The sequence below is a fragment of the Morus notabilis genome, unplaced genomic scaffold, assembly GCF_000414095.1.
Source record: "Morus notabilis unplaced genomic scaffold, ASM41409v2 Scaffold902, whole genome shotgun sequence".
Lineage (NCBI taxonomy): Eukaryota > Viridiplantae > Streptophyta > Magnoliopsida > Rosales > Moraceae > Morus > Morus notabilis.
In genome coordinates this window covers 552,083-565,532 of record NW_010365273.1, presented here as the reverse complement: position 1 = coordinate 565,532, position 13,450 = coordinate 552,083, and the positions used below count along the sequence as shown (strand labels likewise).

At 39.1% G+C, this 13,450-nt stretch overlaps 1 protein-coding gene across 1 annotated transcript; it reads left to right on the top strand.

Annotated features, from left to right (window-relative positions):
* Positions 1-2,743: 2,743 nt before the first annotated feature.
* On the top strand, positions 2,744-13,208 carry LOC21400324 (acetyl-coenzyme A carboxylase carboxyl transferase subunit alpha, chloroplastic). Its single transcript, XM_024171923.1, has 11 exons — positions 2,744-2,788; positions 3,540-3,957; positions 4,293-4,367; positions 9,694-9,801; positions 9,895-10,055; positions 10,490-10,604; positions 10,705-10,859; positions 11,021-11,072; positions 11,153-11,221; positions 11,619-11,696; positions 11,985-13,208. Exons 2-11 carry the CDS (start codon positions 3,580-3,582, stop codon positions 13,002-13,004), a joined length of 2,211 nt encoding a protein of 736 aa, XP_024027691.1. The 5' UTR covers positions 2,744-2,788; positions 3,540-3,579; the 3' UTR covers positions 13,005-13,208.
* The last annotated feature ends 242 nt before the right edge of the window (positions 13,209-13,450 follow it).

The following is a 13,450-nucleotide window of genomic DNA, read 5'->3' as shown; positions in this document are numbered from 1 at the left end:
AAGATTGATTCGTCTGGTTTTGAGAAAGTTGGCCGTAGCAGCTATGTTGCAGTTTTGTTGCAATAAGATCTGCAATAGATGTGGTTCAGCGAATTAATTAAAGATGTGTCAAGCTATTCACAGCTTGCTTATTTATTGAAAGTGTTCTTTAAGTCTTGGTACGCCTCTTGATGAGTTTTTACTGGGTTGTGAGACAGGGGTGAGCACTTGTATTGAGAGAGATGATTTGAGTGTTTTTCGGGAGAAAAACTTAGTTGGAGGGATTCCAATGTTTAAAGTCGAGGGGATCTCGCTGTTCAAGTCCATTGGGAAAATTGCAAGTTCATAGGCGTCTTCTTAGAGAGGGAGTCTCGGGTAGATTAAGTCCAATTGAATTGTAAAAGAGTTCTTAGTGGATTGTTCATCATCTGGGCGTGGCCCCGCGGAGTAGGGTGTTACCGAACCGCGATACCATTTCTCTCGTGTTCTTTTATTTTATGTTTCTGTATTATTCATATTGTCTTAAAAAGTGTTAAAAGACTAAAACCGGTACTAACATTCTTATATTTAAATCTCATCTGAATTCAAATTTCATCATTTAATTTGATAACCTAACATTAATACCCTAAAAATCTAATATTCATTAAACAAGGTAAAAAAATTGGTTTAACGTAAAAAATAATTCTTTTGTGTTCGGGTTATAAGATTAAGAACTAGTAAGATTTCACAAAATTAGAAACAAAAAGAAAGATGTTGCAAGTTGTCAATGGTAGGCGGCTGAAAGATGAAAGAAGATCTTAAAACCCAGATAAATTAATACGCTATAAATTAATAATCGAGATAAAATAATTTTTTTGTCGATTCCCAACTTAGATCAATGGCCGTTAAGTTAATAAACTTGATAAATTTATAAAATAATACATGACAATAAAACCCTTAAAGGTTTCTATATGTGCCACTAATATAAACTAGTAACTTGTTATTATTAAATATATATTACGTGGACGATGATGCCTTAAAATATGAGTGGAATGGTTATTTGCTTTTTTTTTGTTTGCTTCATAATTGTTTGTTGTCCTCCTCTTATTCCCTGATTTGGTATCCTGGATTTAGTGCTTAAGAATTAGTATATTAATAATTTATATATTAGTAATATACTAATAGTAATTAGTATATTAGTAACCAAATAATTAATTATTCAATTACTATTTGAGTGGAAAAAAATTAAATGAATGATTAGTTTGGCTACTATTGCATGCTCCATATCCTTATTGTTGAGACAATGACCTTTTAGATTCTTCCCCATCCACGTTCCTTTTAAAAATGGTTCGTGAATTTGATTGAATTTACGTTGCTGGTCACTGGTACGTTTATTATTAATAAAGAAAAAATTAAATGAATGATTAGTTTGGCTACTATTGCATGCTCCATATCCTTATTGTTGAGACAATGACCTTTTAGATTCTTCCCCATCCACGTTCCTTTTAAAAATGGTTCGTGAATTTGATTGAATTTACGTTGCTGGTCACTGGTACGTTTATTATTAATAAAGAAAAGTGCAAACAACCAAAACAAGTTGGACGTAACTAGTAGGAAACTATGGATAAAACATGGATATGCTCGGATGACAAGTCGGTGATATGTTTTTTTTTTTATTTAGCTTGTTCGAAAGCATTATTGTAACCGAGAAAATAACAACGCACGTTCAATGAAGTTATGAATAAATGATTTATAAAAAATAAAAAAAAAATAAAAAAGGGAAACAAAGAGCCGAAATTATTGAGATATATTATATATACTACCTTACTACCTTAGAAAGAGAGAGAGAGAGAGAGATGAATGAAATCTCAGAATCTTATTCCCCATTTAATTGTTTAATTTCTTTTCGCCGATCGAATGAAAAATATTAACAAAAATTGCATCTAAGACAAATAAAATATATCAAATAATGAAGCAAACAAAAAGACATACAGCAGGTTGTAAACCTCGTTGATCAAGGTAATTTTTAAAAAATTAAGGGTCAAATTATACTTTTTTAAAATTGATGGGTCAAATTATAATTTTTTAAAAATTAAGAGGTCAAATTATAATTTTAAAAATTAAGGGTCAAACCTTGATTTTATGAAGAATTATTAGAACCTCAAAACTTTTTAAATTAGGGTCAAATTTTAATTATAATTAAGGGTCACATTCTAATTTTTAAAAATTTAGGGGTCATATTCTAATTTTTAAAAATTAAGGGTCAAAAATTATTTTTTTATTTATAAAAAATTATTAAAACCTCAAAATATTTGATTCTACTAAACTTTTGAATAATAAAATCCATAATTTTAATAATTCAAGGGTACTTTTGGTATTTACAGAATGGAAAAAAAAATCATTCACCAAAACTATGTTATTTACTTTTAATATATCTACGCTCATATTATGACAGAGCAAAAAAATCTGCACTCATATATAATCATATTATGCCACCCACTTATTTCTCCCAAAGTTCAACTGTTTAAAGGACCATTGCTAGAAAACCACGTGCATAGAAGGACATTGTAGGGCCAGTTGACAATTCAGATGTGGTTTATCCTAATTCGTGACTACGTGTTCTTGATAAACCTGCGTCACATCAATTCCATCCGCAAGCATTGCGCGTTAGTTGCACCGCCCAATAAGGTTTCTTCCTTTCCACAATCTTTTGAGCTTCACGCGCTGTGTTTCTGTGCCTGCCATCCAAATTAGCAGGTGCCATACAAACAATCTACACTGTTGGCGTTGGACTTTTCAGCTTCTGAAACTCAGCAGCTCCGCTTCTGAGGTTACTCAAAAGCTTACTCTTTTTTTTTTTTTTTTTTTTTTTTTTTTTTTTTTCTCTCCTAAGAAAATTGAAGAAAATGATAGGGAATTAATATTTAGCGTTATCAGAATTTACTTTTGTGGTTTATCCAATTTCGTGCTCATTATTGCGTTTGTTGTCATCCACTTTGTGATATTTTCAATGTTTGAAAAAAAAAAGAAAAAGGCAATTATGTACATTCCATGCAAAGGAGAACTTGTCTAAACTCTTGAACTAGAATTTAGTTGTTTGACATATTTGGGTTGGATATGTACCTGTAATATTCTACCTCAGATCTGATGATGCAGTTGTAGATTATGGATTTTGGAACTACTTATGGCCTTTTTGTCTGAAAATCCCTCTTAAGAATTGTGTGTTCATTGCTCATCTTTAATTTGGGACTGTGCCGTTTGCTATAAATAGATTGGGTTTTTTTTTCATTGTTTGTCGTTGGCCCTTTTCTGGACTCTAAATATTTTACAGTTTAATTCCATCATGTTCCTCTTATCAGTTGAATATTGCATAGAGTAAAATGTAAATTCCAAAAAAATTTAAACCTCATTCGTTTCATTAGTTCGAATCATAACTCAAGTTTTTACTATAGTGCTCACAAAAATTCAAATTCAACATTTTTTGCTACAGTATTTTTTTCTACATGAATTCACTTTTTAACTCAAACGAGCGAAACGAACAATTACTTATATCTTTTCGGTCTTTATTCGTGAAAATGCAGGATTGAATCTGATGTACAATTTGATGTTGTTTTGGTTGAGATGAGTACTCAATCATTGATTGTTGGGAATTGTGGAAGGAGTGGAACCAATCTTCATGGCTTTTCACTGCCCCATCTTTATTTTGGGAAGGGAATATTTGGCTGTGATTTGCTGAGTATTTCCTCGAGGAGGGAAAATGGAATTTGGTCAAAAATTTCAGCAGGTTATAAGGTCAGAAACAGAAGAAAATTTTCTGTTAGTGCAAAAATTATAAAGGGGAAGAAGCATGATTATCCATGGCCGGATGACATCGATCCAAATCTCAGCAGTGGTCATCTGACTTACTTGTCTCATTTCAAGCCTCTGACTGAAAAGCCAAAACCAGTTACCCTAGCTTTTGAGAAGCCACTTGTTCATCTGGAGCAAAAAATTATTGAGGCAAGTTGTTTTTGTTCCCCTTTTGCATATTCACTGCTAATGTTAGTATAATCTTCATAGATGAATTGATCAAACTTGAATGTCAGTAGTGCATGTTTTTAAATATTAGATCTTATTAAAATCACATAAAAATGGTATGCAAATATATTGGAATATGACAACAATCTCACAGTTTAAAACAGTGCCCTATCAGTAAGGTATGAATTCTCATTAGTTCAAAGTTGTGATACTTCTTAGGCTTCCCTAGTTTACCATCATTTACTCATGTAAGGATTGATATTTTAGCCCTTGAAAGAGCTTCTTGTTTTATATTTAACACGTTTATCTCATTGAAGGTGCGAAGAATGGCTGATGAAACTGGTCTAGACTTCAGTGATCAAATTGATGCACTGGAGCGCAAATATCACCAGGTGAGTTCTTCAGTTCTGGATTTCCTATATCAAGTCAAACGTAGGTTTTTAAGAAACAGAAATTTCAATAATGGACAACAAAAGCATTTTTAGATTTTATGTTGATCATGCTAACATTAAGATAGCATGTTAAGCCCAAGCCCCTACAAACTTATGTTAGGCGTAGGGTTAGGGGGGCAGATTAGTCTTTTGGTATTTTATGGATTTAGAACTTTAGTATAAAGAGGGCATTAGCAAGTTAATTATGTTTATGCTGAGTTTTGTCAAGTTATTAGGAATAATTAGGAGTTTTGGAGAGATTGACCTACCTCTCAAATTGTAGGTCAGGATTTGTCTTTCAGTTGATTTGATTAATAATAAGTCGTAATTCAGCTCTGATACCAATTCCATAGGTTTCAGAGATGAATCAATTTGGGGTTGGGCAAGGAGGATTTTGGGCTGGCTCTTCCGGATTTATGGAGAGTGGAGGAGAAACGGGAGGTTGGAGGCCTCCAATGGTGCGAAATTGGGGACCTAATTTGGGGTGGATTCTAGGGTAAGGGGCAAGGATGCATATGGATGGGTGTATAGGGTAGAGCGCTATTCCCCATCAATGGACTCTCAGAGAGGGAAAAACTGATGGCGGCGGCTTTATGTTTGGAGGGAAAGGCCCTTGCGTAGTTTCAATGGTGAGAACAACGACAACCATTGAGGTCGTGGGGTGAATTTAAGGACTGGCTGTTGGAGAGGTTTCGAGCCACTCAAAAGGGAGATCTACACGAATAGTTTTTTGCCCTGACCCAGGATAGGACGGTCATGGAGTATATGGAGAAATTTGAGCTGCTATCAGGTCGTTTAGGGGGAATCTCAGAAGTGGTGTTGGAGGGGAATTTTATGAAGGGACTGAAGCCGGAGATTCGAGCGACGCTGCGTTTGCTGAGACCGAGAGGGTTAGGGGAGACAATGGAGTTGGCACAGATGATTGAGGATAAGAATGCAGCAGCGCGAGTCAATAGGAGCAATTCAGTCTGTTTTTCATACCGAAACAGCACACCACCGAGAGGACAGAAAACTCAGACGTTGGGATTTCAGAGAGAGCCCCAAAAGGATCGGGTTAGTGGGGCATGTCCAGGAGTGACTTTCAAACGCCTCATTGAGACAGAGATTCAAGACAAGAGGGCGAAAGGGCTGTGCTTTTGATGCGATGAGAAAATCTTCACCTTGACGTGGCCGAAGTTTCACTTAATTTGGTGGTGGGATTTACACCGAACCACGCCATGAAGTTAAGGGGGAGTATCGGCGAACGGGATGTGGTGGTGTTGGTGGATGGTGGAGCGACCCACAATTTTATCTCCAATCGAGTAGTAGATAGATTGGGCCTCCATTTGACAGACACCGGCAGTTTTTGGGTGGTCATGGGTACTGGATTGGTGGAGAAGAGTAGGGGAATATGTAGAGGAGTGATCTTGAGGATACAGGGAGTTCAGGTGTTGGAGGATTTCCTTCTCCTGGATTTAGGAAGTACATATGTCATCTTGGGGATGAAGTGGTTACAGTCATTATGAGAGATGAGGGTAAATTGGAAGTTGTGGACAATGGACATTCAGTTGGGGGATCAAGCAACGGTTCTCCGGGGCAACCCGAGTCTATGCAAAACTCTGGTGTCGCTCAAGACTATGGTGAGGGCGATTTAGGACGTGGGGCGTTGATTTTTGATCGAGTTGCATAACCTCGAAGGGGAGCAGAGAGAGACAAACATGATGATTCCAGAGCAGGTTCAACAGCTGTTGAGGCGCTTTGAGGGAGTTTTCCGGATGTCGGAGGGGCTACCCCCACAACGGGATCACGAGCACGCAATCGTGCTTAAGGAAGGGGCCTCACCCATTAATGTCTACCCATATCGCTATCCCCAGATACAAAAGGATGAGATTGAGAGGCTGGTCAAGGAGATGTTAGAGGCAGGAATCATACAACCGAGCGTGAGTCCGTTTTCGAGCCCAATTTTGTTGGTGAAGAAAAGGATAGGACTTGGAGATTTTGCATCGACTATCGAGCCCTGAACAAGGAGACGATGCTGGATAAGTTTCCTATTCCAGTGATCGATGAGTTTTTGGATGAGTTGCATGGAGCAGCGGTGTTCACAAAGATTGACTTGAAGTCGGGATATCACCAGATTCGGATACGGCCAGAGGATGTGTATAAGACTGCATTTCGGACTCATAAGGGACATTATGAATTCTTGGTCATGTCGTTTGGCCTCACGAATGCTCCGGCCACTTTTCAGTCATTGATTAATAAAGTATTTCAACCTTATCTACGGAAGTTTGTCTTGGTTTTCTTTGACGACATCTTAGTCTAGAGCAATTCTCTGGAGAATCATGTGAGCCATTTGGAGATAGTGTTTGCTGAGTTATGGAAACATCAGTTGTTTGCCAATCGGAAGTGTTTGTTTGCTCAGGCGAGGGTGGAGTATTTGGGGCGTGTTGTGTTAGCTGAGGGGGTTTCAACAGACCAGTCTAAGGTGGTGGCGATGTTGGAGTGGCCATTACCTAAGACCCTGAAAGAGTTGAGGGGATCTTTGGGGCTCACTGGGTACTATCAGAAGTTTGTGAAGGGGTATAGCACCATAGCGTGGCCCCTGACGGAGCAGTTGAAGAAGGACAGCTTATAGTGGGGGGAAGCGGCGACTCAGGCTTTCGAGAAGCTGAAACGGGCCATGACCACTGTGCCGGTGTTGGCTTTACCGGACTTTAGCCAACCTTTTATTGTGGAGACGGATGCTTCGGGGTACGAGCTAAGGGCAATCCTCATGCAGAACCAGCGACCAATCGCTTATTTCAGCCAGGTGTTAACCGCACGGGCACATCTCAAGTCAGTTTATAAGCACGAACTCATGGCGATTGTGTTAGCCGTACAAAAGTGGAGGCCATACTTATTGGGGCGATGCTTCATTATCCGAACGGATTAGCGGAGTCTCAAGTTTATGTTGGAGCAACGGCTGGTGACTGAGGAACACCAGTGTTGGCTGTCTAAGCTGTTGGGGTATGACTTTGAGATACAGTATCGCCCGGGGTTGGAGAATAAGGTAGCGGATGCCTTGTCGAGACAGGTGGAGGAGCCACAGTTGGTAGCGTTATCGGTGCCATTGGTGATGGATTGGCAGGTGTTGCTGCGAGATATTGAGGCGGACGAGGGGTTGGAGAAGATCCGGACTGCGTTAGCGCGAGGGGAGACGGGATATTTGGGCTATTCTTTAGAGGGGCAACGATTGTTATACCAGGGGCGTCTCGTTTTGCTGAGAACATCGCCCCATATACCGAGGTTACTGCAGGAGTTTCATAGGAGTGCGGGTGGGGGTCACTCTGGGGTTCTTAAGACTTATCGGCGCTTGGCAGCTGAGTTGTATTGGGTGTGAATGAAGAAGGATGTGGAGGTGGTAGCCAGGTGCGATGTGTGTCAGCGTCACAAATACCAGGCAATGGTGCTAGGAGGGTTACTGCAACCTTTATCGCTACCGGATAAGGTTTGGGAGGAGGTGTCGATGGATTTCATTGAGGGGTTGCCTCGGTCGGATGGGTTTACGGTGATTTTGGTGGTGGTTGATCGTCTGAGTAACTATGCTCACTTCATACCCTTGCGACACTCTTATACCGCGGTGACAATGGCGGTAGCCTTTATGCGAGAGGTGGTGCGTTTATACGGGATTCCGGGGTCGATAGTGACGGACCGGGATAAGGTCTTTTTGAGCCATTTTTTGGAGAGAGTTGTTTAAGATGCAGGGGACGGTGTTGAAAAGGAGCATGGCTCATCATTCACAAACCGGCGGGCAGACTGAGGTAGTCAATCACAGTGTGGAGACTTATCTGCGGTGTTTTGTGTCAGATACGCCCAAGCAGTGGGCAAAGTGGTTGGCGTGGGCTGAGTATTGGTACAATACCTCTTACCATATTGCTTCACAGACCACTCCTTTTAAGATCTTATATGGACAGGACCCGCCGCATTTGGTGCATTATGGGAATAGCACGACACCTATGTCGCAGGTGGATCAGTACTTGGAAGAAAGGAATCGAATGTTGGAAGAGTTGAAGAGGCATTTGTCTAAGGCTCAGCAGATTATGAAGAAGCAGGCTGATGGTCATAGGAGGGATGTACAGTTTGTGGTGGGGGACCGGGTATACTTGAAGCTTCGACCATATCGGTAGAAGACCTTGGCGCGGCGGAGGAATGAGAAGCTCTCTCCTCGGTATTTTGGGCCTTATGAGATTATAGAGAGGATTGGCTAGGTGGCTTATCGTTTTAGGTTGCCACCCTCTTCGGCGATTCATCCGGTGTTTCATGTGTCTCAATTGAGACGGGCTATTGGAGACCATACACCCTCTCCTTTACTACCGCCTACGTTGACTGAAGATATGGAAGTTGTGTGCTTTAGAAGGCGTGCGCCAAGGGCTGTCTGGACAATCGGGTGATAAAGAGGTGCTGATTAGATGGAAGGATTTCCCAGACTATGAAGCGACGTAGGAACCGTTTGATTCAGGAGTAGTTTCTTTTGTTCCACCTTGAGGACAAGGTGTCTCATTGGGAGGGGAGTAATGTTAAGCCCAAGCCCCTATAGACTTATGTTAGGCGTAGGGTTAGGGGGCAAATTAGTCTTTTGGTATTTTATGGATTTAGGGCTTTAGTATAAAGAGGGCATTAGCAAGTTAATTATGTTTATGCTGAGTTTTGTCAAGTTATTAGGAATAATTAGGTGTTTTGAAGAGATTGACCTACCTTTCGAATTATAGGTCAGAATTTGTCTTTCAGTTGATTTGATTAATAATAATAAGTCCTATTTCAGCCCTAATCTCAATTGATTCTTCTCTAAAACCTATCATAGCATTATCAGTTTAAAGAAATGAGAGAGAAATTATTAACAATTGTTATGAAGAATTCAAATTATCATACTGAAAAGTAGATATAGATTTTTGAGATAAGTCATGGCTGAGCTGCAGAGAACCATTTTCAGTTTTTGGACAATGTTATTTTGAAAGTGAAGTTTGTGGATCCGGAAAGTCAAATGAAGACTCGGTATATGACTTTAAGGTGTTATAAGGATTATTGAAGAAGAAGGAAAAGGAAAAAATAAAAATAAAAAATCGGAAAAGAAATGAGGAGAACTGTGTCTTGATGTACTTAACTAAACCCCAAGAAATGAGAAATGAAGGATTATTGGGCTGATATGCTGCTAAACCCCAAGAATAAACTAACGAGACTGAATTTTTTTAGTGTCTTTTTTTTTTTTTTTGGGGGGGGGGGAAAAGAGACATAACGTAATATTAACTTGATTTTTTCTCTTCTTCACGTTCAGGCTCTGAAAGATCTATACGCTCATTTGGCACCGATTCAACGGCTAACTATTGCACGACATCCTAATAGGCCAACAGTTCTTGATCACATATTAAACATCACAGAAAAAGTAAGTCATTTTTTTATCAGATTTTTGAACTTGTTGCAAGGTCGGATCTTTATGTTAATGGCTTCGTTTACTATTTAGCTCTTCATTTTATAGTGGGTGGAACTCCATGGAGATCGCGCAGGCTATGATGATCCAGCTATTGTGACTGGTATCGGAAGCATAGACGGCAGGAGTTACATGTTCATAGGCCACCAGAAAGGTAGGAATACAAAGGAGAACATTGCTCGCAACTTTGCCATGCCAACTCCACATGGGTAAGTTTCTGGGGCCCTTTATCTTTGTGGTACAGCATGTAAAGAAAAAAAATACTGGTAAGATATAGTTCTGAACCGCCAAATCACATCAAATTAAAAAAGTACGACAGTTTTTAGAACTTGATGAAAATCTAACGGCTCAAATTGTACCTACTAGAGAATTCTCCTCAATCATATGAATAGTGAAACTTATAGAGAGTCCAAGCATTTTTAGTAATTATCATAATCAGTAACTTGTAGCTATAAAGTAAAAGTTCTAGGCTAAATCTGATAATTACATTTTATTTGTCTTGAGATATGGGATGTTTTCCTTGTGCAGCTCTTTATAAACATAAAGCGTAAATGATTATTCTCTCTACATGAGCTTTATGCATCATGATCTAGATTTAGATGAAAAGGATGCTCTTTTACTGAATGCGTTGTTTTTAAAACAGCTATCGGAAGGCTTTACGAATGATGAAATACGCTGATCACCATGGTCTTCCAATTGTTACATTTGTTGACACTCCTGGGGCCTTTGCCGATCTTAAATCTGAGGAACTTGGTCAAGTATGTATGTATTCAGCTTTCTATATTGTGATACTGCCATGTCTGTTTCATCTTGTTCAAATGTTCTCATGGACCACATTCCTTCTGTACTTGATTGTAGGGTGAAGCAATAGCCCATAATTTGAGAACCATGTTTGGCCTGAAAGTGCCAATTGTAACAGTTGTGACCGGAGAAGGTGGTTCTGGTGGAGCTCTCGCCATTGCTTGCGCAAATAAACTCTTTATGCTAGAAAACTCTGCTTTCTATGTTGCAAGGTGGTGTTTCATTTTTCTTCTTCTTCTAAATATACAACAGCTCAATACAACTCATCAAACTTCTCAGTAGATACTATATAGTTAATCCATAAAAGATGTTCTTCTACAATATATTCAATATTTGTGTAATATGTTCCTTGTGGCTCTGTTTATTGGAGCAGCCCTGAAGCATGTGCTGCAATACTATGGAAATCATCTCAAGCAGCTCCTAAGGTAACAAAATGATTACAATTATGCTGGTTTTATTTTGTTCTTTGACAGCTTATGTTTAGCATGAATTCAAACTTGAGCAGGCAGCCGAAAAGTTGAGGATAACAGCTCAAGAGCATTACAGACTCAAAATCGCTGACGGTGTGATTCCTGTAAGTTTTCTCTCTGTTTTCTTCTGCTTTTGACAAGGTCTGTAAATCTATGTGAGATGAAAATAAGTTTCATGGGATTCTAGAGTACTGCTTCTCTAGCCATCATTCTAGCCTAGAGAAAGAGTTTTCACACACACACATACAGGCAAAGACGGAAGTCCTTCACAGAGGACCAATTCGACATGTAACACATTGAAGTAGATAGTATGACGTGATATTTATTCTGTGTAACGACAACCAAATAGCAAAAATTGTCATCACAGGGTCTATCCTTGCTAGTTTCTTCCGAGCAACTTTATTGCTTTTGAGGTCTTATAATATATCTTGTTGTAAGTCAACCAAGATTGCACTATGAGTTGTATTTTACTATTGAACGCGCCGTTGCTGGTTTTTGCAGGAGCCTCTGGGTGGCGCACATGCTGATCCTGCATGGACTTCCCTACAGATTAAGTTAACAATTAACAAAGCAATGGAGGTGACTGTTTTACGTAGTTTTGCACGAGGAAAAAGTAACGAATATAAACATTTCTGCTATACATTTATCACGCTCTAAATATATTTTTGAACAGTTGAAAGTTCTAAAGTTGCATTCTGTCATTTCTGCTTCCACCATTACCCTTGGCTGCATGAAAAAGCCTATTTCCTTGTGAAACATCTTTTGCATGCATTATCTTAGTTTTACCACTCAATAAGACGTTATTTTCTTTTTGGTTTAATGATTTCCTAGTTATCCACCACTTACAGCTGTGCCAAATGCATGCAGGAACTGACAAAGATGGACACAGATGAGTTGCTCCGCCACCGGATGTGCAAATTCCGGTCAATTGGAGGCTTCCAAGAAGGAATACCAGTGGAGCCTAAGAGAAAAAGGAATATGAAGCTTTCTGAGGTTAGCATGCCAAAGACTGCTAATATAGAGTCAGAGATTGAGAATCTCAAGAAGAAGATTGCTGAAGCAAAGAAATCCTCTGATCCAGTTGTGATTGAATCAATTGAAAATCTGAAGCAAGAAGTAGACAAGGAGATCACAAATGCATTCATTTCAATGGGCTTACAAGACAAGCTTAAATCAGTTAAGATGGAATTATCTAAAGCTCCAACAGGCTCACCCAACCAGCCCCTAAAACGCGATTTGAAGGAGAAGGTGGACAAAATCGTGGAAGAATTCATGCGCAATTTGTCGCGGCCAGGGGCATGTCTTGGCTTAAAGCAGAAGCTTGGGAAACTTAACATGGTTAGCAGGATGATTGAGAAGAAGGAGAAAGGCCAGAAACTGCAGACACATATTAATCAGAGAATCCCTTCCGAGGTAAAAGCGAAGATAGAGCTTCTGAAGAAGGCTGAGGAAAACCTATCGAAGGGTGAACCATTCGATAAGGATTTGGTGGAAGAAGTAGAAAGAGCTAAGAAAGAGTTGATGGAAGTTTTGAAGTCTGCAAACTTGGAGATTGTTGGAGTGACCAAGAGGAAAAAAGTTGCGGCACCACCTCCGGAGTTGAAGGAGAAGATGGAATACTTGAACAAAGAGATTCATGAGGAGATTGAGAAGGCAATAAACCAAGCTGGTCTTAATGGGAAAATTGAGGAGTTGAAGGCAATTAGAGCAAACGGGTTAAGTTCAAAAGATATCGAAAAAGCAGAATTAGAGCTGAAAGAAAAGATTCTTGCTACTTTGGATAGTAGAAAACTCAAGGAAAAGGTTGAGAGTCTAAGAATGGAGTTCACATCAGTCAAGGAAACAGCTTCAGAAGGTAAGCGTGGTGTTGAAAATGGAAGACTTTAGATTGTGCGGGTGTGAAGCACTTAGTAACAAACATCATATATTCATATATGTTATATACATTGATTTTTTATTGTTTGAATCTCGCCTGTAGTGAGATGTTTTTGTAAGGCTGTCTTGTATTTGAACTTAGTTTTCTCCATTGCAATATTCCTTTGTCAATTGAACTTTTTGAGATGAACTTTTTAAGTCAAAAAATGAAGGAGAATAGTGGCAAAAATGATAAGATTAACTTGGAATTTTTGTAGAGAATGAACAGAGATAGTGACGGAAAATGACAAGGTATACGTGGTCTTTGCAAAACGCTAAAATATACACGCCCACGCCAAAAGGAAAATACTAAAGTAGTAATCTAAAGCGACTTTAGCCATCATGGCCAAAATTTCTTTCCACATATGATTAGGATATCCCCTTAATAATTTGCTTGGTGGAAAAATGACATAATACCA